Source organism: Pteropus alecto, unplaced genomic scaffold (genome assembly GCF_000325575.1).
Source record: "Pteropus alecto unplaced genomic scaffold, ASM32557v1 scaffold7, whole genome shotgun sequence".
Classification (NCBI taxonomy): Eukaryota; Metazoa; Chordata; class Mammalia; order Chiroptera; family Pteropodidae; genus Pteropus; species Pteropus alecto.
This window is the reverse complement of record NW_006494614.1, coordinates 32,441,678-32,468,551: the sequence shown is the minus strand read 5'-3', so window position 1 is coordinate 32,468,551 and position 26,874 is coordinate 32,441,678. Positions and strand designations below refer to the sequence as shown.

Genomic DNA, 26,874 nt, shown 5'->3' with positions numbered 1-26,874 from the left:
GTGTCTCAAATTCCTTTATGCCTACAGACTGCTCAACTGAATGTCATTCGAACCTCTAGAACTTATTTTTACAAAGTTTGAAGGCTCAGCCATCTCCTACACAGTCACATGTTGATTTGAAAAAAAAAAAATATATATATATGTATATACATAGCTGGACACGATACCATATGGGCAGCATATTGAAATCTAAGACTTACAGATGCCAGCCTGCTCAGCGTCCCTAACCCTTTCCAGGTAACCAGATTTATTAATGTCAATACATGCTTCCAAAAGACTGAGAAGTAACTCTTAAAATATTTCTACCAGAAATACTATAGTTAGACTTCTGAATAAAATAGTATGGTGATATTCAAAACCAAAGACTCTAGAAAAGTGCTTCTGTTTAGAATTTACTGGTAATTAGAAGAGGCAGGTTTGATGGGAATAAGTTTGTCTTTCCATGTAGACTTATCAATTAACAAAATTGTGAGAATAGAGTTTTGTTGTATACAGAGTTATAAAAAAAAGTCAAAAATAATATAAATTTGATCAAAAAAAAAGAAATCAAAACACCAATTTTAAAGAAAAGTATTTTGGAGTATATATTAAGTGACAATATTTTTATGAAATTTAAAAATAATTATGTAACTGGCATTAGTTTTAAACACATACTTAATGTTAGATTGCTAGTTAATTTGGTCAACTAAGCATTATATCATACAGCTACGACAGCTAACCATGTTGGAGAGCTTATCATATGGCAGGCATAATGTTGGGAATGTCCCATGTATAATTTTATTTAATTATCACAAAATCTCTATGAGTTAGATAATCTAGTTTTTTTTTTTTAATGGAAATGAGGGAGCCGCTTTTTGTTGTAAATGTTTAATAGTCTCTTTATTTTAATCTCTAGGAAAATTTGATAAATAGGTAAAGTGCTCTTTTCAGGTAAGATAGCTGCTATTTCAGTTTTCCTTTCATGATGTACTAAATACCTTTAAATGACTATTTTATTAACTTGAAAAATTTCCTTCTTATATCTTGCATGTTACTTCATTACACACTGTAAGAAAATAAATGAAAATGTTTTTCTCGTATTATCTTCTATATTGCTTCTTAATATCTCTCACTTTTGAAACAGTAGCCATTTCTGACATGGGAAACTTTCTATCATCGAATGTGATTTAGTCAGAGAAGTGCCAGTGGAAGGTTAAATTGTAGTCACACCTACTGACTTACCACTAAAGTGAGTCCTGGGGAGAAAAGCTTTTTGTTTTATCTTCCATTTCTTTACATTTAACCCATAGCACCTTTGTATCTTACCTCTTATTTTCTCTAGGGGAGACATACACAATTAATTCATTCAACAAATGTACATTTAGTATCTCCTAAATATTAAGCACTAGGGATGAAGTAGTGATCCAAAAAAAAAAAAAGCATCATTAATTTTTATCTTCATGGAAGACTGACTGCAGGACAACACTGGTCCCAGGACACCTCCCATCCTGGGGGAATACATTGGCAAATGTAGCCATCAATTAGTTTCTCACTGGGTAGAAATTACTAAATGTCAAATCTAAAATCAAAAGGAACAACTATCCCCATGTAATTTGCTTCACCTGCAACTCTTTACCCACTCAATTAATCTTTTACAAATACATATGCACATTCATTCAAGAAAATCCTGCAGTCTAAGTGGTGACTGATTTTGGAGAATATGGAACAAACATGAGCTCTATTAACTTGCTACTTGATTTTTGGTTAACTCCTGATGAGTCTGGTTTTTAACAGTCGTCACAGTGTTCGTAGAAGATCTTTAAGATGATGATGGACAAGAGTTAAGATCTGCCTTTCTGCTTTGGTTTGAACACATTAAGGAGAGAAAAAGGAGGAAACTGTGCAAGTAAACATGGTAGTATTCTGATATTTGTATCAATTACAAATTTTCATTAAACCTCAGACATTTCATCTATCCCGAAGAGAAAGAGAAAATTAATATTTATTACGTGACTACTATGTGTCAGGCCATACACTAGGGGTATTTATGTCATCTCATTTAATTTTCATATTCATCCTATGGGATTTAGATGCTTTTATTATGCCCATTTTATAGATGAAGAAACCAAAGCTCATAGAATTTAAGAAACTTACATAGTATCATCAGTTAATTATAGGTAGATTAATGATTTGAATGTGATTATGACTCCAAATTTGTTTCCATTAGTAGAATTAATTGATGTAAAACATAGGTTAGAGTTCACACATTACTTCAGATGTTTTTGAAGATAAGTATTGTTTAACATAATTAAATACTTATAAACATATTTAGTCATTCAACAATATTTTTCTCTGTGTGTTGTACTATCCATATTGAAATTTATGTAGCTCTAGCACTCATACCAGTGACAATATAATTGAATTTTTTGGTGATATCTCATTTCTGTTTTAAAGTTATATTGCAAAATAATCATACATTGCTTTTATAGCTAGAACTAACATAGACACGGTAAGAGAATAACAGGTATGAAAGGTAGAAAAGTCAGAGTATGTAGTCACATTGTGAGAATAAATACTGATGGCTTGGGAAAAATGTTCATCAGAGCCCAATTCTCCTGGAGAGGAGCCATGCTAAGAACAAAATTCTTGCTGTCTACTGCATTGTAATGTACTCTTATCACTTTTCTTCTCACTTTTCTACAAATGAGTATTTCTAAAGTAAGGCTGGCAGTCAGCAAATAAGAGTCAACATTAACCTGTGTTCTAGCCAGGCAGACCTGAGTTCAAATCCAATTGCATCATATGCTCATTAAGCAAGTAATTTAATTTCTCTGAGTCTCATTTTTCTTGTTTAATGGACATCATAATTTTTGTACTGGTAATTGTCAAGAGCAGCATCATTTACAACTCATTAAATGGTATTTGTACATATTATATGTAGGATAAAATCTTGAAAAGAGTGAGTGAAGTGTTTGAGGTAATCAGAGTGACAGACCATGGCTGCTAAGAGTGGGAGGAGTGATCTAAATATGAGATGCTTTTCCTATTTTTCTTCATGGACCTCAACCCCTCACACATCCTTTTCATTCTGATGCCTTCCATACACTCCTAAAACATTCACAGCTTTGGCATTCAGTGTGGTTTGTTATTTTTATATGTGCTCTATCTTCAAAGTAACAAAATTATACAGTGATTAAATCACTCTTATTACTTGATGGACTCTGACATCGTGTTTCTTGAAGACAGAAATCTCTTTTGCTCTCTCTTTGTCTTCCATATAAGTATCATGAAAGTGCACAATCTTTCATCTATTTAATGAATATTTATTGACCCCCTACCATGTGATAGGCACTATACTAGGTGCTGGGGGTGCAGCAGAGTACACAGTAGAAATTTCCTATGGTTCTGGTGTTTATATTCCAACAGGGGAGCCTAAAGAATTCACTACATAATGATAGAATTTTAATAGCAACAAATGTTGTGAAGGACAAGGTGCTAAGAGAGTGCACAACAGGAGGTTGTATCTAACTCATGGAGTCAGGGAAGGAGTCTTCAGGTAGTGATTTTATAAAGTACTTTGTGTGTCAGAAATTGTGTTACTCTCATGATGTAATTAAAATGATTCACATGGAATCTCCGAGTTTCTTAGAACTTGGAAAGGAGAGGGTTGTTGCAGAGCATCTGAAGCAGAGTATGTAGCATGTCAGTCATTCATGTTGCTCCGTGTTTTAAAAGATAACACGATAAGCCCCTCATATCATCCCCACCCCTAACCAATAGCCAATTTCTATTTCTGAGAAAGGAGTTGTAACTATTAGTGAACACCTGTATTGTTAAACTTCCTATATAGAATATTATATCATGCCATTTTAACCTCACAATGGTATTGAGATATTATCTCAAAATTGCAAATAGGCTGATTATGTCTTGATTTGTCCACAACAGTTCCATTTTATGCCTATCGTCCTAAAGTAAAATTACTAATAGTGCCCCCGCTCCCTCTCATGTTCAAGAGGGTCCCAGTTTGTTTGATAAATTCTATGATTATAAATGAATGTTGCTCAGAGAGATCAAGAATCTTCCTTGGGTCACATAGCTAATAGGTAGCGGGGGGCGGGATGGTGATACCACACCAATATTCTCTGACCTAAAGGCCATGTTCCCTCTACTTTATTGCACACACAACTAGTTCTACTTTTACATTGCTTTCTGTTTTATTCTTCTAATCAAAGTTAGGTAGCTTAAGAGAAAACTGACAAAAACTGACTTTCTGACATCTGCCTTCAGTTCTTTCATTTATTCTGCTAAGAGTCATGTCTGTCTATAGGCTATGAATTATGTGATGAATTAAAATAAAATATAGAATATGTATAGTAAGCAGTAGACATTTTTGATATACACTTATATTTAGCCTATTCGTTGTTACCCAAGTATGAGAAAGTTCATTTAAAATGCAATTGCTTCTGAATGTCAAGATGTGACTCCAATGACAAAACATTGGTTATCAATCTTTTTTATGACAATCTACCCTGTATGAGGGAGGTTTATGACTTGCCCTAGTGAGCAGAGCCTGAATGTAAAGAGCTTCAGGCTTTCTAAAATAATCAATTAAACCCTTTTATGTTTGATCCATTTTATAACACTTTTTGAATACAGTTTTTATCATTGTTGAAATTGAGTAATGCAGATAAAATACTTATCTGTAGAATATAATGAAGGCTTTTTGAGGGCATTCTTCATATATAAATATATCTGAAACAGAAAATAGCATGCTATTACTCCTCCTGTTATTTTAAATAACAATGCATATCAATCCCTATACCCTTGGTTCTTAGCAAGGACTTGTGATCCCCAGCAGTAACCACTCCAGTGAAACTGAGAAACTTGAGGAGATCGGGCTGATTCTGTTTTCTTCTGAACAGTCAGTTCAAAGTTTACCAAAATTATTACTTTTTTCCATTAGAGGAAAAGAAGTGTAAGAAATGCCCACAAAAAAGAAATCACTGTCAGTCAAGAAGTACAAATATTTATTGAGTGCTTATATGTGCCACATACTGTTCTAGCTGCTGGGATAATAGCAGTGATCAAAAAAAATAATCTTTGCCCCCAAGGAGTTTAAAATCCAATAACAAAATCAGGCAGTAAACAAGCAATAGAGGTGATAAATGCTCTGAAGAAAAATAACATGAGCCGAGGGGGTAGAGAGTGCTGGCAAGGGGTTAGGATTGGAGTTGCAATTTCAGGTACGGTAGTTTACTTTACAGTTTAAGTAATATTTGAGCAGAAATCTGGAGAAGTGAAGGAAAAATAATAAGCTTGGGAAAAGCATTCCAGAGAGTGGGATTAGCATTCTCTAGGAAAGCATAAAAATCACAGAGGCTAGAGCTCAGGAGAGGAGAGTAGTAGGGACAAGATCATGTTGGGCTGTTGGCTAGCATAAGGATTTTGACTTATCTTCTAGATGACAAGGGAAGCTGTTGAAGGGTATTGCATGAAGAAATGACATAGAAGCAATCTAGATGAGACCAATACATGTGTCCTATACAGATGAGGCCAAACTTAGACTGTGATGGAATCTCATGCATTTTTGATGAGATGTCAGAATTCACTTTAAATAGTATATACTCAGTTTTGAGTCTGTGAATTGGGATAGCCCTCATTGTGATCCCTGGAATCACCTTTACCCTGGAGACAGGGATCCAAACTCCTGATGATTCTCATCTTCAGAGGAATAACACCACTCAGAGCTAAAACAGAATAAGTGTCCCAATGTTGGTCACTAGAAACAGGAACTAAGAGTGCAGAAGCTAAGAGTGAAATCTCCCTGGGATTTGCCTGAGGCCATTTCTCCATGCATCCTATAGTCAGCATATCACCTTGCACTCTCCTCTACTTCACTCACCACCAGTGTAACTTGTGAAGGTATCTCATTCATGGGACTATCAACCATGTTGAGAATAGGGTCCAAGTCTTCTTTTCTTGATGTCTCCCAGAGCTTAGAATAGTTCCTGACACTCAACAGGTATTTATGAAGAAAAATAAATGGGATTTCTTGTACCTTCTTTTACCAAACACAAGGCATAAAGAACAGAGAAATGGACATCTGAATAGTCTTGACAACTGGATCTGTTTAATCATCTGTTTCTTGGAAAACTTTTGTGGACTAATCTATTATTTTCTCAAATTTGTTTCTCATATCAGGAGAGGAGACTATTTGTTCTATATTATTTATTTGAAAAACAATATCCTAAGAGTCTTTTGACTGAAAGGTATTGCAGTAATATCTGTGTAGTAAGAAGGGCGAAGGATGCCGTACTTCAGCCATCAGTAATGCGGGATTTTGAAGAGAATTTTAGATTGTTTTTGTCTGTTGCAAATGTTGACAAACAATCCTCTTTTGGAAAAAGATTATTCAATAGAGCAGTTTGTGTTCCTTTGTGGAACAGAGATCATTAAAAGTTTGTATTTATATAATGCTTCTGGGTCTTGGGCAGACTGTAGGAAACCTTCTTATTCATAGGAAAAATGGTTTTAATTACAAGATTGACTCTTTCTTCCTCTCTTTACTCCCATCCTAAGTAATTGATTTGCTTGCTCTCATCCAAGACTGGAGGCTGGTTTGTTTGTTTGTTTGTTTGTTTTTTGTTGTTTTTTTTGACCAGGTACCATTACTTTCTATTCAAATGAGGATGGTTTCTATAGAAATTGTCCTAAATACATGTGCTCTTTGAAGCTATACGTAGTTACTAACCAGATGGCTGATGCATACTGTTATAATGCACGACTATTATGTGTTTTTTAAAATAAAAATTGTGACTTCTATCAATGTAATAGTCTATAACACCAACAATTATTAATTAATAAAACAAGGGAAAGAAATTGATTAGTAAAAAGTTTCTAATTAGACTCAGAATAAAACAACAATATGGATTAATTTATTTGGTTTTCATGTTGTAAATGATTCAAGGAAGAATTTAAGTAGTGCAAAAGTTAGGGGCTGAAGTATTTCCTCTTCCAAATTTGATTGTGCCAACATGTATAACTTTGCTTTATGTTTGGGGAGGGAATGAGAGGAAGAAGAGATTGGAGGAAGGACAGAATGAGCTATAGGACAAGAACTTCACGGTTGTTTAAATCCATTAGAATAAACTGATGAGTAATTGACAAAGAACCAGAATGTTACTTCCCATTGGGAAGCCACACACTAGAACTTGAGATGTGTGGTCACTAGGATTTATTAATGTTATCCTTTGATGTTTCAATTTACATATACATATCATGGTAATTAGATATATAAAATAAATGTTAATATATATAATAGAATTTATATATATTCTTCATTCCTGTTTCCCAATGAATAAAATTAAAACATCTCAATTCAAGGCGTAACCTGCTTTTCTAGTCTTATTTTCCTTTATTCTCATTTATGTTGTTTACTAAATTGGATAATAACAGTACTAACAGGGGTAACATATGTTAAGCATTTGCTGGTACAGAATTAAGGTTTTACATGCTGAATTTTAATTGTTATCCTCAGAAGAACCCTTTAAATAAGTACTGTTCTTGTCTACACTTTACAGGTGATGGAACGGAGTCTTCGGGAGGTTCAGTAACTTCCCCTAGGTCCCACAGCCAGTGTACAATCTTGCTTTAGGGTTCCATTCTTTATGACTATACTTGCTGCTTACTGCAATTCTGATAGGTGCCTTCACTCAAGCTTTTCTCTCTGCTTGAAATAAATGCTATTCTTTCCCACCTTTATAGCTCCCTATTTCCCCATCCTTCTAAATGCAGCCCAAATGCCACATATACCAGGTGGCTACGATCTCACTGTGCTCTAAAAATTCCTCTAAGTCGTTACTACTCAAAGTGTCACGGACCAACAGAAAGTTATTAAATGGGAGCTTATTGGCAATGCAGAATCTGAGGCTCATTTCAGATGTCCTCAATCAGAAACTGCATTTTAACAGGATCTCTGGGCAGTTTATGTGCAAAGTTTGAGAATTGCGGTACGGGACGTATTCTTTTCTTTTTTCTTTCTTTCTCTTTGTTTTGCTTTGTATCCCTGTTATTTGTATACCTGTTCTATATTCTCAATGGACTGTAAGCTCTTTGAGAGCTGGAGGATATTTTATTCTCTTTTGAGTATATAGAATATAGTCATATAGCATAGAACAGACCACATAATTTGTTTAGTGATGTAACAGTACTTATAATCAAAATTTTAGATCATATTATAGGTCAAAAAGTACTGTGTTATTTGGAGTATTTTTTTTCCAATGCGCTAACAAAATTACCTGACAATTATTTTACTTGTAATATTTCCACGAATTTAGGCTTTCGATAACATTGAAAATGTTAATAGCCATAATCTAGGTCCTTGAAATAAAACCTTCATTCTTTCCTATACCCTTTTGTTTATAACCAGCTCTTGGGACACAACATCTTTCATTGCCAAAGTACAAATATAGATATTGCAGATTTGGAGAGAAAAAATCAATACTTAGAAAATAGAAATACTGAAAGCCGAAGACTCCAATCAATTTCATGTGTGAAGTTTTGAGGTTTGTCTGCATTCAGGACACTCACTGTCTTCTAGGAACCTTGGAATGGAATTTTGTTTTGACAAATGTTTGATTTCAAGCTTTAATTTATAGCTGACTTAGTTAATAGCAAAACTTCAGTTATTGCAGATGCTCCTATATCGTTGCTTGCTATTTATATGCCAAGGACCTATAATTAAAGTTATTGATTTTTTGAAATGATCACTGTGTGCTTTCTAGTTCTTTATTTAGACACAGTGTTTGCATATATTTGTACCTCTAAATGTTCTCAGTGTAACCAACTGATCACTGAGATTGGCATATTCTCGGGCCCTTCAATCAGCTTCTTGTTGCTGCACAATCTGGCTTCTCTTTTCTTTTTGAAGAATATGTAATTAGAATACATGCATGAAAACAGGGCAAACATAATAGGTGGCTTTTTTTTTTTTTTCACTTTTGCTGGCTCCATTTCAGCAGTCAATATAATCTCTTAAGAAGTTGCAAATCTAAAAATTGTCTAAACATGAAACTACTCTTTGGAGCCAACGAAATTCTTCAATTCAGGGAGGATTGCACTTTCCCTCTTTTTAGAATTCTTTTTTATCTGAGTGAGTGTGTGTTGTTTCAGTGAGAGGCTCCCTTCCCACCTCATCATTGGTTTGCTCACTCCCTTATGTGATGAATCAATTGCTCCCAGAATAGGGGCTTTTTTCTGAGTGACTGCGGAGAACTTACTTCCAAATGAGCTCGTGCATCTTAACAGGGAGCATTCAGACCACACCCCAGGTAAAAGGAAGTCTTTCCTTAATGCTTTCAAGAACTTTTAAAGGCTGTGCACTGTGGCGTTTGCTGCAAGAGGGCTTGAGGGAGAGCTGCCTGGGTGTAGATAAATTTGACTGTGTATTCAAATGAAATGTTATCTATAGTTATTGCAAAGGCAGAACTGCTTACTGGGCGACCGAAGAATATGCTCAGGACTGCCCTTGGCATAGTGTTAATGCTGAGACATCCTGTAATGTCTCTTCTCAACAGCAAGCTAGTGGCCATCTGTGAGTGTGGGTGTCAACATTGGAAGGAGAAATTTAAGGGAATTAGAAGAAAGGAAGGCATCACAGCCTGAAACTGAGCAATGGAGCTGTTAGCCTGTGTGGCGTGGGGAAGACAATTTCTTAAATTATTATTTGGCTGCCTGGTGAGAAGGTGACAGTTTCAGAGATTTCGAGTGCTTGAAACCTTATTTAGGAAAAGATTTTAATCCTTTCAACTCTAATTTCTATTATTAAAATAGTTTCCCAAGGATAGAAACTAAGATATGATTTTAAACAGCATTGACGACTGAAGGTGTTAATTGGCATTCAATTAACATGCATCTGTTTCTGCTTTGTGTGGAAAATGATTTTTCATCACCATAGCGATTAATTTCTAGGCTCCAATGGAACTTGGTCACAGTATGCAATAAATAGCATTTTTTTTTTCTTTCCCGAAGAAGGGATTCAGCAGTCTACTGGCTAATGCGTGGCTCTTCATCTAAATGTTGCATAGTGTAGCCGGTGTAATTTCAAATCCTTTTCTAACCAAAATTCTGTACAAAAAATTCTGTGCATACTTGGTAAGATAAGAGGAGGCTAGGTAAAGGCAGAGAAAAGAGCCCCATGTGAACATTGTACTCCCAGCTTAAAAGCGAGTACCAAACCATTGCTCTTTTTGCGGTTGCTCTTCTGAAGATATGTCTGTGGACAGGAATTTATCTCTGATCTTGTTCTCAATAATAACCTAGGAAGTTGAATGAGTCTTTAGTTCTATTAGACTTTCTATTTTTATGTTATTCTTGAATAACACATATTGGTTCAACTAAAATAAAAAATTGTTCTATGCTGGTGAAGAAATTTTATGTAGGATATGGATGTTTCTATAGGAAAATATAATAATAAAGTAGAAGAAAATAATTTTACTTCTCAGTGGCTTTTACTGTCAACATGTGTTTATGTTTAGACATTCCTTTGAGGACATTGTTATAAAGGCACACCTTATTCATCGAAGCATGTTTTCATTTACACTAGCGGAGATCTATTTGTACTTTATAGAAATTTGAGCAGCATTGAATTATATAAATTTTGCAAGACTTTTGGAGAAGTAAATTTTTTATCATTTTAAATACTTTAGAAGGCAAAGCCACTTACTGTTAATAATGGTTATCTAGATTTCATAACAATGGAATGCTTATACTGAAGCCTTTGATACATTATTATTTAAATTTAATTTGGATGGAACCTAAGACAGACCTATAGTCATCCACATGGAGGATGAGGGCAGACCTATGGAACCTGGGGACAAAGTCACAATGTCACTTCTTCTTTGACTCCTAAAAGACTATCTTTATTTCCACCCAAATGAAAGTCCATGATGAATTATCTGAACTACCTTCAGTGATTCCCTTGCTAAAACCACTCTCCATCCATCATGATATTAATGACATTAGTCAGGTAAAGAAACTTTCCTAGAAAATAATCCATCCAGGAAGTATGTTGTATTATATATTGCTGATAAGACTAGTGGGATTCCCAAATCTCACAAAGAATCAAATGTTCCTTCCTATGAAGGAAAGTATTGATTTATTATATTCTGATGATAAGCTGAAACCTAGGAATTGTGACATGACTACAATCAGAGGATAATGACAAATATCTTCCAAGGCAGAAAAAAATATTTTAAAAATTGGTTTAGAAGGGTTTGTGTATTTTATACCTCCTAAAGAACATACATTGTTTCACAGATCTTTTAGTTTTTTAGTTATATCGGAAAGATATACCCTATAATGAATGGTTCAGGGTTAGTTCATTAAGCCTATAAGTTGGGTAAAATCTCCTAAAGGAAATCCAGTTCTCTTTGATTTCATGATCACAAAAAAAGTATTCAATTAACAACATAATGTCCCAGGTAGCCTGTTCCAGGAATCCCCTGACCCCAGTCTTACACTGAGCCATCATGCTATATCATTCTCTTCAGCCCAATCTTGCTTTCATTTTCATAAGGGCAAAGCTATTAACATTCTTGTCTCATAATTCCTTGACCTTCACAATCTCAGTGTTCTTCCTGCTTTTTCATCTCAGATATGCAGTCTCAAGGCTAAAGTCTGGACTTCATAATCATCTCAAATTATGGTATTTGTAGACATTAAACTCTCACAACCATACTGTGACCCCAAGCCATTCTCCCAGACACTTACCATACTGTCAAATCTGTTTTTGAGCCACAGAGACTTCTAGTCCCTTGAATTTGAGGTTCCTTTCTTTGCCTATCTAAACTGAACTTACCCATGGTTGATCATTTGCTTTACTCTCATCACTACTCTCAATTTCTTTATACTCGCAACATCCTTCTGCTAAAATCACTTGCAAACATCAGTTTTGTAAATGCCATAATACACTTTCTGTTTCTTTGATAGTCAGTTGAGCATTCTTGGAGATAGTATCAAAAATCTAAGCAAATTGCTTCACTGCAAATTCATAGATTTACGTTTGGGTTAGATTCTCAATATAGTCTGTCGATTCTTTTATTTGTTTACGGTCAGTCCTCTTTCCTATTGTTGTTAATAATATTCCAGTCTTTTCTATTTTCTTTAAAATCCATGCCACCTTTACTAGTTCTTTCTCTGCTGCTGGATCACTTAATGGTAGAGTCTGGAGGGTTCAGCCTTGGACTTCTTTTTTTCCTATTTGTGCTTACTCCCTTAATGATCTCATCTAGTCTCATAGTTTTAAATACCATGTATAGGTTAACAATCCTAATAATTTTACCTCTAGCATAGACTTTCTTCTAAACTTGACTCTCTTATATACATTTCAACTCGGATATATATTTGGCATATCAAATGTAATTTTTATTCTCAAACTAGCTTTACCTGTTTTCCCCATTTCAGTGAATTAAAAAAAGATTATTCAGTGAATTAAAAAAAAGGTCAAAAATTTTATACTTGTTTGACTCTTGCATATCTCTTACATTCCACATCTAACTTTTCAGCAAATTCTAAGATTTTCCTTTAGAATATAGTGTAAATCTTAACACTTCTGATTACTATTACTGCAGCAACCCAAGTTCAAACTAACATTCTCTATCCCGTGGATCATTGCAATAGCCTTTTAGTCTTTCTAGCTGTTTTTTGTTTTGTTTTGTTTTTTTCTTTGTTTGTTTTTTTTTACTACTCCCTTCACTAGAATATAAATTCCATTAGGGTAGAGATTTTTGTTCACTGTTATATCACCTACCCCTACAGTAGAGCCTTTAATAAGTCCAGTAGGCATTTAATAAGTCCTTGTTGAATAAATAAAAATAAGTATAAGGTAAAGTGTTCATGCGAAGGTTTGTTTTAGTAGGAGCATGGTGGCAGGACTGAAGGCCACATAAAAAGGCAAAGATGTAGGTGGGTGAGTAGATATGGTAATGAGGACCTTGGAAGTTCTTTTCTGATTGCTTTAATTATCTCAGTGAAGTGAGAAACAAAGTCATCAGTTTAGAGCGAAACTAGGGAAGATGATGTTGGTGGTTTGAAGAAAGAAGAAAAGAAGTGAGTTTTCTAGGTGAGTGGAAGACTGAATGGGCTATGGAACCATAGTGTGATTATAGAGCAGCATCAAATGGCCCACTTGAGTCTCAGAGTCATAAATAGAAGCAAAACCAGTAAGCATGGTCATGTGATTTTCCCCAACCATGTTTACCTCTGTGATTCAGGAGCAGAGTATGTAGGGGGTTGGATTTAGTGAGGACTGTGATTTACCCAAATGGGAATGAAGATGTGGGAGAGGGTATGACATTTGAGGTGAATGCATGGAAGTAATTGTGGCAAATACAGTATGTGGTAAACACAGGCTGGTTAAAAGAAAAAGAAACATGAGAAAATATAATGTTAGAAGTATCAGAAGATTTTCATTCTGATGAGATCCAAGAAATGTTGGAGTTGAGAAACTAGAGGAGTGGTATGGAAAGAAAAGAAGTAGTGGTCAGAGAATGAAAAAACTGAAATTACGGAGGGTCTGTGGCTATTTCTCTAGGCTAGGACTGTAAGGGGCAAGGAAGAGTAGAGGTCAAGGCAAGACAAAATTACTCATAGGATATAATGTTGGGAATTGTAAAAATCATAGTATTAAGGGGAAGAATATTGAGCCAGGAACTTAATCTTCAAAGAAAAAAGGGTTTGATTTGGGTGTAGACAAATGACCATGACAAGGAGAGGCAGTGAGTGGTATAGACTGATGACATAAGGTTCAAACCTGAAAGTTTTTAGGTAAGAATAGTCTGGAAGCAGTAATAAGGAGCAAGGAGGGCACCTATTTCACTCCCTGGCCCAGTATGAGAGAAAACAGCTACCACTGAGAGTGCTTCTTGAAAGGAAGTACCCTTCAGAGGGAACCATAGTTTAATTAGAGCTAGAATATTTAGAGAAGAGATTAAAAATATGGAGGATTTTGTGATGGCCGACTAAATTCCAGACACTAAATTCCAGTGTACAGTGAAAAGGCTTTCAGAGTTGGAGCAGGGTACAAGATGCACTAAGGGTGTGCATAGCATATAGTGATTGAGAGATGACTAAGGACTGGATTTCTCACAGAGACAAGATCTGAGCTGCCACGGCATAGAAAGGTGGTACAGCTTGAAGGGAGAGTAGAATAGGCTATATTGCCAGTGAAAATCATATTTCTTGCGACAGAGGCATGGAGGCAGCAGAGGGGCAGGGTTACTCTGACTAGATGAGGCTGAGTTTATCACAGACACTGATTATATCAAAAGTGATTTCTCTCACCTTCCCTCTTCCCCTACTCCACCATATTCTTTTCTTTATTTTAGTTTATTTTCTCTGGATGCCAAGGAGGCCATGTTTCTTCTTTTGTTTTCTCAACTTATTCTGCCTCCTTCCTCTAAGATGTTGCTTCACTTTCATTTTCTATGGTATCTTCTCTCAGTCTACAGACATGATTAAGTCTATCCTATTACAGACCAAAAGGCAACTCTTTGATTCTACTTCCCTCTCTAACTCTCAGCCTCTCTCCTTACTACTGACCTAACCTTCTTTCAAGATAAATTTATAGCACCATCTTCTCTTTCTCCTTTTCATTTAGTTTTTAATTGATTGCTCTTGGGTTTTTGATGTCTCTAGCTTTGTGTCTTTTAAAAGCAGAGTTATTTATCAAAATTCTAATGTGACTGTCATTTTCCAATCTACGGTTATTTAATGATTCTCTACTGTCAATAGGACAAAACGTGAGCTTGATCCCCACACCTGCTGCTTCTTTCTATGCTTTCATTCACCTGATTTTCTCAGCCTGGGACATCTTTATCTTCTTCACTGAGATTTAAATTTCAGGAGTCTTTTTTTTTTTGTTTCCCAGAGTTTGTTAGGTTGGGTAGGTAGATACACCACATTACTTTTCCCTCAGTATTCCATGCATACCATTTTTCTACTTGTCAGTGGTATATTGACTATTTCCTGTTCACTCTTGCATCCCTAGCTGCTGATTTTGAATAAATAAAGAATGAATGAAAGAGAAAGCAGAGCCTCTAGAGCAGACAGTCACATTTTGATAGCCAGAAAAATGTACTTCTAATTTTAAATCCATATTTAGCATTCTTGTTAATGATAAATGTTGGAAGTTTCTTGCATGCTTAGTGATTATGAGTCAAATTGAAGTTGTTAATCCAGAGTTAAATGGATCAAAGTTTCTTTTGAAACAGACCAGATGCTGTTTGTGACGAACCCACTAAGGTAGAGATGCCCTGTAATATTCCAGCAGATCAGCTTGCCAACCTGCTATTTTATTGTCATTTCCTATAACAAGATCTTCCTGGGATTGAATGCTTTTTCTGACAAATGGTGTCATAAAAAAAGAATCTGATCTACTAAGACTATTTTTATAGCTGTTTTCTTTGGCAGCCATTCATACAGTCACAGGACAATAGGCAATTTATCAAACTAAATGATTTTTATTCACGGTATATAGAGAATAAAGTCAAGTTAAACCTTTGACAAGACTGAAAGTCTAATTTATTACATGTCTCATAGGTCTCTTCTGGTGATTCTGAAGCCAAACCTCTGATCTTCACATTTGTCCCCACTGTCAGAAGACTACCAACCCACTCTCAGTTGGCTGACACCTCTAAATTTCTTGTTAAAATTCCTGAGGAACCAAGTGATAAGAATCCAGAAACTGTAAATAGGGTAGGATTATTTTTACTTTTTTATATCAAGCAATTAACATTAAATTATCCATAATCATTACTTGAAAACTGGTATGAATGTTTATTTTTTTCTGCTTAAAGTGAGGTGACTGTGAAATCTATGGTCGACTAAAAATATAATTATGTAATAGAAATTTAAAGGTTACCAAATCCCAGGTACTCACTAATACATTATTCTCATTATTTTCAATCCTTTTGAGTTGACATCTTATTGTTTACTATTCACATGACACATTTTGCCTCCTGGCACCTCCTCTTCTTTCAAAAGTATCTTAAAATAACAAGAACAAAATTAAAAAAAAAGTTTAAACTTATTTTGAAAGAAAATACAAGATAAAATAGTGTGGTGTTACTATTTCTCATGTAATAAACTAGCAACATTAAAAAAATGTAACATCCAATGTTGGCACAATTGTGAAAATATTTGCATGCTCATACTTTGCTGCTAGTTTTGTGAATTTGTACAATTTTGGTGGAACGCCCTTATCCACAATCGTAAAACTGTTTATAACCTTTCAATAATTTCACTCTTGGAAAGGTATCCCAAGGAAATAGCACAAAAGAAGAAAAATAATTATGCAAGAAAATAATCAGAGAAAAATAAAAACAGCCTAATGTCTAACAATCAGAGAAAAGTTAAGAATAGAATAATAAATCACCTTGACCAAGTTTTAATTATAGCAATTATGTAATTCCACGGAAAATGTTAACCTTATATTAAGTGATAAAATAGGTTATAAAACTGTATTTATAGCCTGATTATACCTATCCAAAATGAAACCAATACAGAAAATTAAATTAAAACACAAGAACAAAAACTTTAGATTGCTTGTGTTAAAATAATGACATCATGGGTAAAAAAAAAATCTTTAAGATGTATTTTAATAGTCTTATTATAAATAAAATGTAACTGAATGAACTTTGTGGTATTCTTGAGTCAACAGGAAGGGGATAAAATAATCTAATTTACTTTGTCTGTATAAAAACATCTCATTTAGTAAATAGTAATATATCTGTGATTCTGGGACTTTCAATACTCTTGTTTTAAGGACTATAGGGGCCTAATTATTTCAGAGTCATCCTGAATACTACATAAGGCACTTTTGAGAAGTTTCTCCCTAATAGTACTCAACTGCATATATTTATAGAGGCTTTTTTATTAGGTGTCCTGAGTATGTGAGACTGTGATGTATGAACCAAATTTGGTTGTGTATCTCCAAAGCTTCCTAAGATGATGATATTCATCTGCTGATTGCAATGATACATATGTAGCTATGTCTTTAAAAGAGTAAAGATTGTTTTTTCTACTTTCTAAAAACAGTTCAGTATTATAATAAAACAATATTATACCTAAAAACAGTTCAATATTATAATAAGACAATTGCTCATTATATAGTTACAGAATACATGCTATGTGCTTAGTGATGTAGATTCTGTGTGAATAAAGTAAACACATGTAAATTATTTGTGATTAGAAATGCAGACAATGAAAAAAGTGAAAAGTATATAATAAAATCTTGGTTAGTGGTAAATGCTGTAAAAATACATCAGAGTAAAGGAATTAAGAATGATGGACTGTGGGGGAGGGAGTTAATTTAGATCATTAATAATGTTTTCAAATGCTAGTTGAATTTTTGCCAGTTTTTTAGTTATTCCATTACTTTCCATAATAAGCTATCTGCTTTTGAATCCTTCTTTTTTAAATTTAAATTTCCTTTCGATTTGGGCTTTTATTACTATATAGGATTGTAATTTAATATGTGAAATGACCATTGTCAGAGAAATTCCAATCAGAGGGAATTTGTGTTTTATCTTGACTACATCATCATCTGAAAAGTGTGGAATAGTTTTATAAAGTCAACCTCTTAATCATCTAATCAATGATTTTACTTCTATCTTCACATATACTACACATAATACGTATTGGCATACATTAAATTGATGATCAAAATTGAAATTGAAATTTAATTTCTTTTAGTTTAATAGGTGTCTTCTTTAACTTTTCTATTTGGAAATAATTTTATTTGTATTCTTTAATATATTTTTTAAAATTTCAATTATAGTTGACATACAATATTTTATTAGTTTCTGGTGTACAACATGTTGATTAGACATTTATATAACTAATGAGGTGATCACCCTCATAAGTCTAGCACCCATATGACACCATACATAGTTATTATAGTATTATTGACTATATTCCCTATACTGTACTTTGCATCTCTGTGACTATATTTATAACTGGCAATTTGTACTTTCTGTTGAGAAATCAGCCGACAGTCTTATGAAAGTTCCCTTTTAGGTAGCTTTTAAGATTCTCTTTTTGTCTTAGACCTTTGGCATTTTAATGATGTGTCTTAGTGTGGGCCTCTTTTGTTTCATCTTGTTTGGTACTCTCTGACCTCCTGTGCTGGTATGTCTATTTCCATTACCAGATTAGAGAAGTTTTTCATTATTTCTTCAAATGGGTTTTCAGTTTCTTGCTCTCTTCTCTTTCTGGTACATTGCGTCTTTTAAAAACAATCTTAGCATACATAGTTTCTATTGTTTTAGAAAAAAGTGTTCAGTAGCATGATAAATCTATCTTCCTCCTGGTCTTGTAAACCTTCTGTATATTCGTAGAAAGTTGGATAGGAAATGATTTAGAATTACAAATCCAAAATGAAATAATATTAAAAAATACTTCATACTAAAAATATCTATCTTTTTTTGGTGTCCTATTTGTAAGTTCTTCCCAATTAGCTTAAATCTTGTATCTGAATATCAGTGCATTTTATACCAATTTTATTTTTTCTCTCAGACATATTTATATTATTTTAGAACCTTTCAATGAAATTTCCTTTCTCCCCTGTTTTATACACGATATACACATTTTCTTGATCATTAACAAAACCTTTGACCAGATCCCCATTTGTTTCATAAATGTCTTCATGGAAAACGTTGTATTCTCCTTCTTTTAAAAAATCATATCATGGTTTATTTGAAAGCAATTTTGTTTTTTGATATCGCTTCTGAGCCCTATATTGTTTTAGTTTTGACCAAGACAAACAGGTGGGCTAGTAAAAGTAAATCATTAATTTCGACTCAATCTCTCCTAAGCCAACCTAAGTTTTAAATATGTTTTTAAAAACTCTTGTTTTTAGAGATTATAAGCAGGTTCAGGTTTTAAGTATACATGCCAAAAAGAAGGATTTGTCAAACCAATGTCAATGCTTTTATGTCTCTACACTTATTGCAGTCTAACTTCAATGAGTACTTGACTGTGAATGCTGGGAGCCAACCGGAAAGAGACCAAGAGATATCGACTTATCCTTCAGGGATCAGAGAAAAGATTTCACAAGGAAGGGGATTTAAAGCAAACAAACCTCAAGGAATGCAGCAAAGTGACCTCTTCAAAGCTGAATATGTCTTTATTGTGGACTCTGAAGGAGAAGATGAAGCTATAAACAGAAAAGGTGAACAAAGCCCCCCAAGTGGCATGGGCACTACAGCTACTCGGCCCAAGTCTCTAGCAATCACCTCTAGTCTGGTCTCTGATGTGGTGCGTCCAAAAACCCGGGGGGCCAACCTTCAGGCCCCATCGCATCCTGAAATGCCTCATGGGATTGCTCCTCAGCAAAAGCATGGGCAGGTAGGTCTTTCTTCTTGTTACAAGAAAGAAGATATTGTTTATATACCCCTTGTTCTAGGCTGTCTGCAAAGGTCTTTCTGTTCAAGGCATAAAAATATCTCTTAAAGAAAACTATTAAAAAACCAAAATCTTAAGCTCATAAATAATCAGTGTAAATATAGATAATAAATCCATAAGATAAAAAGGAGTATACAGTTATACTGTGAATTGAAGAGAAAACGTAAAACATTTAGCTGGAGTGAATTTCGGGGAATAGTACCTCTTCTTTTTGAACAATTGATAATGGCAGTTTCTTAGGAGAGAATGCTTAGCAAGCTTGGTGCATCAAGAAGCACATTGCAAATATGAGAAACATTCAGTGAGAAGATACCAATTGGATTTTTAATGTAGGCACATTGTTTTTAAACTAGTAAAAGAGTAGTAAAAGAATACACTATGTACTGAGTTTGAAGTAAAATAATTCTCCTGTGTGTCTTAAGGGAAATATCTACTGTGGTCCTGCAAGGCTTCAGGATGGGGTTGGCATCAGTGAAATGTGGGGAAAATCTCATCCTAAAACTTAGAAGCAATATTGTATGGTTCCTTTATGGTGAAGAGCTTTGGTACAGTAGGAGAAGACCCATGTCTGTGATGGTAGGAAGGAAATGGCAAGGTAAGAAAGATAAGGAGGGCATTTGAAAGGAAAAAATAGGAAGAGTTTGCCATTGATTGGCTATTTTTTATAAAGAAATTGTAAGATGACTTTGACAAGTTGTAGGTAGAATGTCAAGAATGCAGAAGCTGGCTTTGGAGTAAATGGTAGATGCAGAGCTCTCCTTGACAATGAGCACAAGTCAGTACTAAGATGCCCTGTTTAGGATCTATGAGACCAGGCATTTGCAAGCATCCTAAAGTAGTTGGAAGACCATTTTTATTGGTGAGTTGGCCTTTGGTTGCTACTAGGACCTGTGCAAAAATGTAGAGTAGGTATCTTATTTTTGGTTGCACCTCATCTTTATTTCTGCAGCCTTCACTGACTTCCTGATGCTGTATTCATAACTCTTTCAAGCATCCAGTATGCTCATGCTGCTTTTTGGTGCTAGAAGACTCTCACTGGGCTACCCCCACCCAGGTCTGCTGGAGTATCACATTTATTTCTTCTTGAAATTTATTCTCAGCTAGTTATTTGAAATATTCTAATCAAATATATAATAAAACCTATTCTCGGTAAGCAATGATAGGCTTAAATATTTTTTCTTGCCTCTGGAATGATGATGGAATAACCAAGTTGGAGATGTGGGGGCTTTCATAGTCAGTGGAGGGTAGTTTGATGTGGTCTCTTTAAAGAAGAGCATGTAGGCTTAAAGATAACAAATATAAATAAAAAAAAAGAAAAATTTTCTTAATGGAGCAATATTTGGATTTTTGATTTATTCTTTTCTCCAATTGATATATTTCTTCCAAACTTTGTCATTTATTTTGTTTTCATGTGACCAAATATATAAAGGTTGAATTAGAGACTTAAACCCACACTTTGGAACCTTTTTGCCAACATAGGTTAGTTAGGAGTAGGTTATAGTTTGTGTTATAAAAGCTCCAACTGAAAAGGCAAAGCTCAACTTAATTCATTAGTAGTGGCTGAAAATGATGATTACTCCTAATGGAGGAATACTGGATCCTGGAATGTTTGGGAGTAGCCATAGTTTCTGTTTCCATTTCCTGTAATAATTCATTTGCATAATGAATAGTAGGTCATTATAAAACAAAAATAAGTTGAATTAAAAAATAAGATGACTGTTACTCACAAAATTAAACTAAAGAGAAATGACTAGAGAACCAAAGAAGTTACTCTAAGCTTAATGTAGTCAGTAGTAGAAGTTTAATGTGAAAAGTCTAAAGGATATCCCATGATTGGATTACTTGATGCCAACAACACATTTTCAATCAGAAATGCAGTTAAGTGATTTTTCTGGTCTATCTGGTAAAAATTAATCCATGTGTAGAATTATCTGTAAATTAGCACTATTAGTTATAATAATTTATTGTTATACCTAAAAAAATGTCTTTAGTTCTCAATTTGAATTGTAACCTTTCCATAACCTAACCCAGATGTCATTTTCTATCCACATTTTGCATGTCTTTTCTTCAGCTCTTCTGAATTATCATCAGAGTTCACACTTTATACTTTTCCATCCCCTAGCCTTGATTCCTCTGTGTGTAATACTTCTTTCTTCCCCAGACCTATGCCCATTTTGACCTAAGCTACTTGACACTCTAAGCTTAGCTCAAGTAACACATTTCCCTAGAGACATTTCCTTTAAAGGGGAGTTAGTTTTTCTCCTTCGTCTTTGTCATTTTCCTTATAGTTTTATAATTTTTTAAGAAAATCTTCAATATAACTCCTTTTGACTTGCTTATGATCATTGATTTTCTTTTTCTTCCTCACTAGACTGAGAATAATTGGAAGTCGAAGTCTGTCTTCTGTTCATTTCTGTATCCATAGCACTTAGTGCAGTGTCTTGAACATAGGTGAGGTTCAAAAAAGTGTATGAAAAGAAGAAATATTTAAAAGTTTATATCTTCAAAGCCCTTTCTCAGATAGCCAGTCCTTCATGAAGTTAGCTTTGGTTCTTTCAGTGAAAGCAAACTCTCCCTCAATATAATTCTGAAAGATTTTTTCCCCTGAACATCTTTTATAATAATTATCCTATTCCGGCATGTATTATAACTACTTAGTTTCATGTCTTATCTCCCCTAGTAGACTGTAAAGTCTTTAAAGATAAAGTCTCTGTTAAGTCCATTTTTATTAAACATTTTGATCCCTACAGTGGTTACTATATTATCTTGAACATAGTCAATATAAATATTGAGTTGAGTGTATTTATGGTCCAAATATTTTTGTTAAAGTGGCATGTTTAAATAAAAGCACTTTATGTTACAAAATCACTAAAGAATTTTAAGTTTTAAAGTGTAAGCCAAAAGAATAATGCTATATGATTGATTGAATAAAATTCCTCTCAAATAAAATTCAGAAAAAAAGAGTAATGTTTTTAATGTTGGTGTAAAAGTATAAAAATTGTCTTAACTAGGGATGGATAGTATTATAGTTAAAAGAGAGGTGTATATACATATGCAAACACAGAGTAATTTGTCTCAAAGACCTATGATAAATCCTGGATTTAAGTCAGAGATAATGGGAATTGAAAGATGGACTTATGGGATAGAGTAGTTAATTGAATTTGTTTATTGACAATATACGAGAAAAATCAACAAGTCATGAAATCTGCAACCAAGGAAATTAGATGAATGTTGGATTAATTGAGGAAAGAATAACAAGTTTTGGGAAGCGATAGGAAGAGGTAAGACATCTGATATTGAGTTCAATATGCTTTTGTGGCATAGCATGTTGGTATTTAAAAAGAAAGTGAAAATATGAATCTGGAACTCAGGAGAGATGGGAAACTGGAGATGTTTTCTATCTAAACTGAAGCGATGAGAATGGAGATATTTTTTCATGTAGAACAAGAAGACATAAGATACAAGCAGAAAACAGTAAAATATACAGGACTTGTGAAAGAAGAGAAGCCATTGAAAGAGACTGTGAGGGGACCAAAAAAAGCTAGAGAGAGCAGTTTCATGCAATGAAAGCTAAAGGAGCTTTCAACAAAAAGAGTAGTCTATAAACAAGGTCAAATAACAACAAAAATGTAATATTTAATAATTTAATAATTTTTTAAAGGTAGCTTAGTAATTTTTTTAATAGAACTCAAATAAATCTGGTATCAGTCATGTCAGTTTGGAAATACAAAATAATAACTAATGACTTTTCTAGTAATAACCATAATAATATAATAATTAACTACTTCCTGGCAGTGTTGACATATTTTGAGTGCTGATCTAGAGTTATCAAATATGAAGCACAATAGTTCTTTTACTTTTATGCTGAATGTCCTCCTGGAGAATGCAGCCTTCCTTTGTAGCATTGTACTTTTATATTTTTAGCTGCCTTGCCGGATTTTCTTACTGTACACTAGCAAGTAATTCTGCCAAGTAGGACAGTCAGGTTAATATATGCTGCTGCTTGATTAGGGAAGAAGGGCAAGTTGAGAGATTCAAGAGGCCCAGATCAAAGCTGAGGAAAGGATAAAAGGCCTTTTGCTGATAGAGCTGGAAACAAAGCACTAGGAGACCGTGAGGGAAGTGTGTCCCCTGTAAGGCAGGAAGGGGACCCTCTCTTCTTATTGAGTATTAGTAGGACCAGAAAATGTGTAGGGATGAGGCCAGCGGTGTGGCATCTGACCTGGCCACTGTCTCACTTTGGAATATGGGAGGCCTTCCACCCTCACGGGTCAGCCCCTAGAGCCTTGTCCGCAGTTAGCTACTTGGAGCCACACCTCCTCTATGCTCTCTCCTGCTCTGGGAGAAGCAGGTTGAAGTTGTCTAACATCTGACCAGTCCTGCTCCAGAAGAGCTGCCTGGTGCCTTCTATTAAAATACTATATAATGTTTTTCACTGAAATAATATAAAATGTTATAAATGTAATATAAGAAAAAATAAAATATAAAACAAAGTCAAATAAAACAGGGCCCTCAAAACCCATTAAATGGAAATTAGGATGTTATTTGGTGACTTTAATGAGCACAGTGTGAGTAGAACGATAGGGGCAGAAATCAAGTTGGGAAATAGATAAGTGGTGAGGAAAGGGATATCATACATAAAAAGATTGGTATGAAAAAGCAAAAATGAGAAAAAGAACTTACTGGCCATGCTCTTCTGGGTAGTTACTTGTAATCATAAACCTTAGTTTTCTCATTTGTAAAATAGGGTAATGGCATCAACCTTCCTTGTGAAGGTAAAATGAGATTTTATACACACACACACACACACACACACACACACAAACTGCTAGGACAGTTCCTGGCCCATGGTGGGTTCTCAACAAATAATTTACTGTATTTAAGAAGTCTGAGATGACAGCTTGTTTTTGGGCACAGAGTAAGGATCATGTCAGGAGGGAGAGGTTTTATACATTGGTTCAAATATAGCTTAGATGTAAGAACTGAAGAGGAGACGTGGAAAATAAGATCAGAAGAACTGGCTGGGGTCAAATATAGGAGGTTCTTACATAAAACTCTGGGAAATTTGGATATTAGCTCATATATTTATTAAGTACCTAGATTTCATGGATCTATGGAAAAGGGATTACAACAAATTATTTAGACAAGGCATTAGACATATAAATCTTCCTTATACTCCTGGCCCTCAATTTTATAATGAAATGCCCTGTTCATACCAGTACATTGTATTAGAATAGCCTTTATATGTCTCTCTCACACCAGTATTTTTGTAAGCCCTGTCATGACAAAAAATTCTTCTTCCCTTCTGGTCCCTATTACCTAACACAATGCCTTGGACACAGTAGGTGCTCAGAAAGTCTGATGAGTGAATGAAGGAATAAATGATCCTCCTTTTCACATGAACTTGTGATATAAATAAGGAATAGACATCAGTGCATGAACTGTCTTAATGAGCACCCAAAGTGGAGGGAAAACTATAATAGAGTATGGAAGAGAGCCTAGTAATTCTACCTTGCATTTTAGCTGTTTCTCCCTATTTTGCTTCCTAAAACAAATCATCCATAGCTTTTGGACTTAGAGATTTAGAGACTGAAGACTTTGAAAAGAACTGGTAGATTAAGCTTCCATGTTTGAATCTGCTAACTGTTGGGAGGACTAGCTTGGAATGACAGAGGTACAGTGCATAGTGCTTTTCTAGCCACTGCTTCTTATATCACATTTGTAATGTCCCACTGGCCAAAATAAATCATATGGCCAGTTAAGATTAAGGGGTGAGGAAAAGTCTTTGCCTTTTTAATAATAAGACTAGAGAATATTGGGCATTTTTACAATCTACTACATGATATTTGTTATTATATTTTTAAAGATTGGACAGATTTTGCATTATATTTATGTTAGGATGATAGAGCTAGTAAAAAAGAAAAAGAATACATAACATAAGAGGATTACTGATGAAAAGTGATCCCCAAGAAGGCAGGAGCTGCTGTGATTCTCAGTACATAGAGAAAATTTACCTTTTAAAAAGTGAAAAGTAATATTTTTTTCCTTAAAATAAAGGAAAGGAAATGAGAGTAGATCTAGAAAAATCAGAATTCCCTGGTAATCTCAATTTTCCTTGGATAAAAGGAATCTAGGTTATCTGTAGAGGAAAAAGGTTTCTGAGGAGTGTTAACTTTTTGGAAGATCTGTTCAGAATAGGAGAGAAAGCTGATGTCCAAACAAAAGAAAAGAAAAAAAATCAAACCACCAATAAAATTGCCAAGAGGTACAAGGCCCAGCTGAGCCTACAGACCTTAGATTTATAATGACACAAATCCACAGTGTCTTACCCATTCTCCATGTAAACTAGAGAATGGTTCCCCTTCTGCATATGTACAAGGAAATTCAGCCCCACTCTCAGCTGGCACCCTTGTACAGAATAAGTCTGTAAATTAAGTTTAGTGGCCCTGACAATCAACAGAGTTGTGTTAAATTTTTTTTTTTTTTAATAGCAGCTTTAAGTAGACTAGGTCTAGGAACATAATGGCAGTTGTCAGGAATGATTTAAAAATGCAGATTTCTCAAGTAGATTGGTAAAAGAACAAGATGGCTAGAATGTTGACAATACTGGTAAGAAGGTTGAGATTGAACAAAGTATTACTAACACCTAAAATGCAAAATACCAGATGAGTGAGATGAGATTGGATAGCGAGAGGCCAGTCAATAAGGCGAGATCTGTAATTCATGGTAGACAGAGATTATTGATGATGTCTTGAGCATAGGTTACTTTGATCAGATTTTAAAAGGTCACATTGATGATAGATTGGTATGAGAGGTAGGAATACCAGAAATATTATTTAAATTGTTCAGATAAGAAAGGCTGAGAATCTGCTTAGTGATATTATGAGAGTCCATCAGTGAGAACTGATCAACAGGTAAGTTTAGGAGGCCAAGCTGCCGCGATGCCATGATCATATGTGAGGACAGGGAGAATCTAGAGTTTCTGTCTTACATGGTTATACAGATTCGGGAAGAAAAGCACAACTATACAGGACCAACATCTGGTGCTGTCCAAATCTTGAGAACTATTCTGAACATCAGGTAGCAGCAGATCAATCACTTTAGCTTTTATTCAGATGCTTTGGAATCTCATAGACACATTAGGAAAAAATGAATATATACAGGAGCAGTTAATGTAGATTGACTAAAATTATAAGGTAGCTCCACAATCGAGACTGATTGTTAAAATAACTGATGACTTCTATTATAGAGGACCCAGGGGTAGATTCGTGATTGAGATTGTCCACTTGATAACAGTAGAACATTGCAAGCATCCCCTTTTATTAAAATTATTGTGAATGTATTCCAGAGTTCAAGATAGTCTTTCTAGAAAAAGAGAGTTGTGAGAATGACTTTGGAAGAAGTATGTAGTAAAGGGACTCAAGGAATCGGAAG

The 26,874-nt window shown here is 34.6% G+C and overlaps 1 protein-coding gene across 1 annotated transcript in view; it reads left to right on the top strand.

Moving 5' to 3' along the window:
• Positions 1–26,874, top strand: part of MLIP (muscular LMNA interacting protein) — a 208,336-nt gene that overhangs the window by 85,693 nt on the left and 95,769 nt on the right. Inside the window, exons 2-3 of the mRNA XM_015600293.2 lie at positions 15,577–15,732; positions 18,991–19,383. Coding sequence (XP_015455779.1) covers positions 15,577–15,732; positions 18,991–19,383 — 549 coding nt within the window. The remainder of the gene's footprint in view (positions 1–15,576; positions 15,733–18,990; positions 19,384–26,874) is intronic.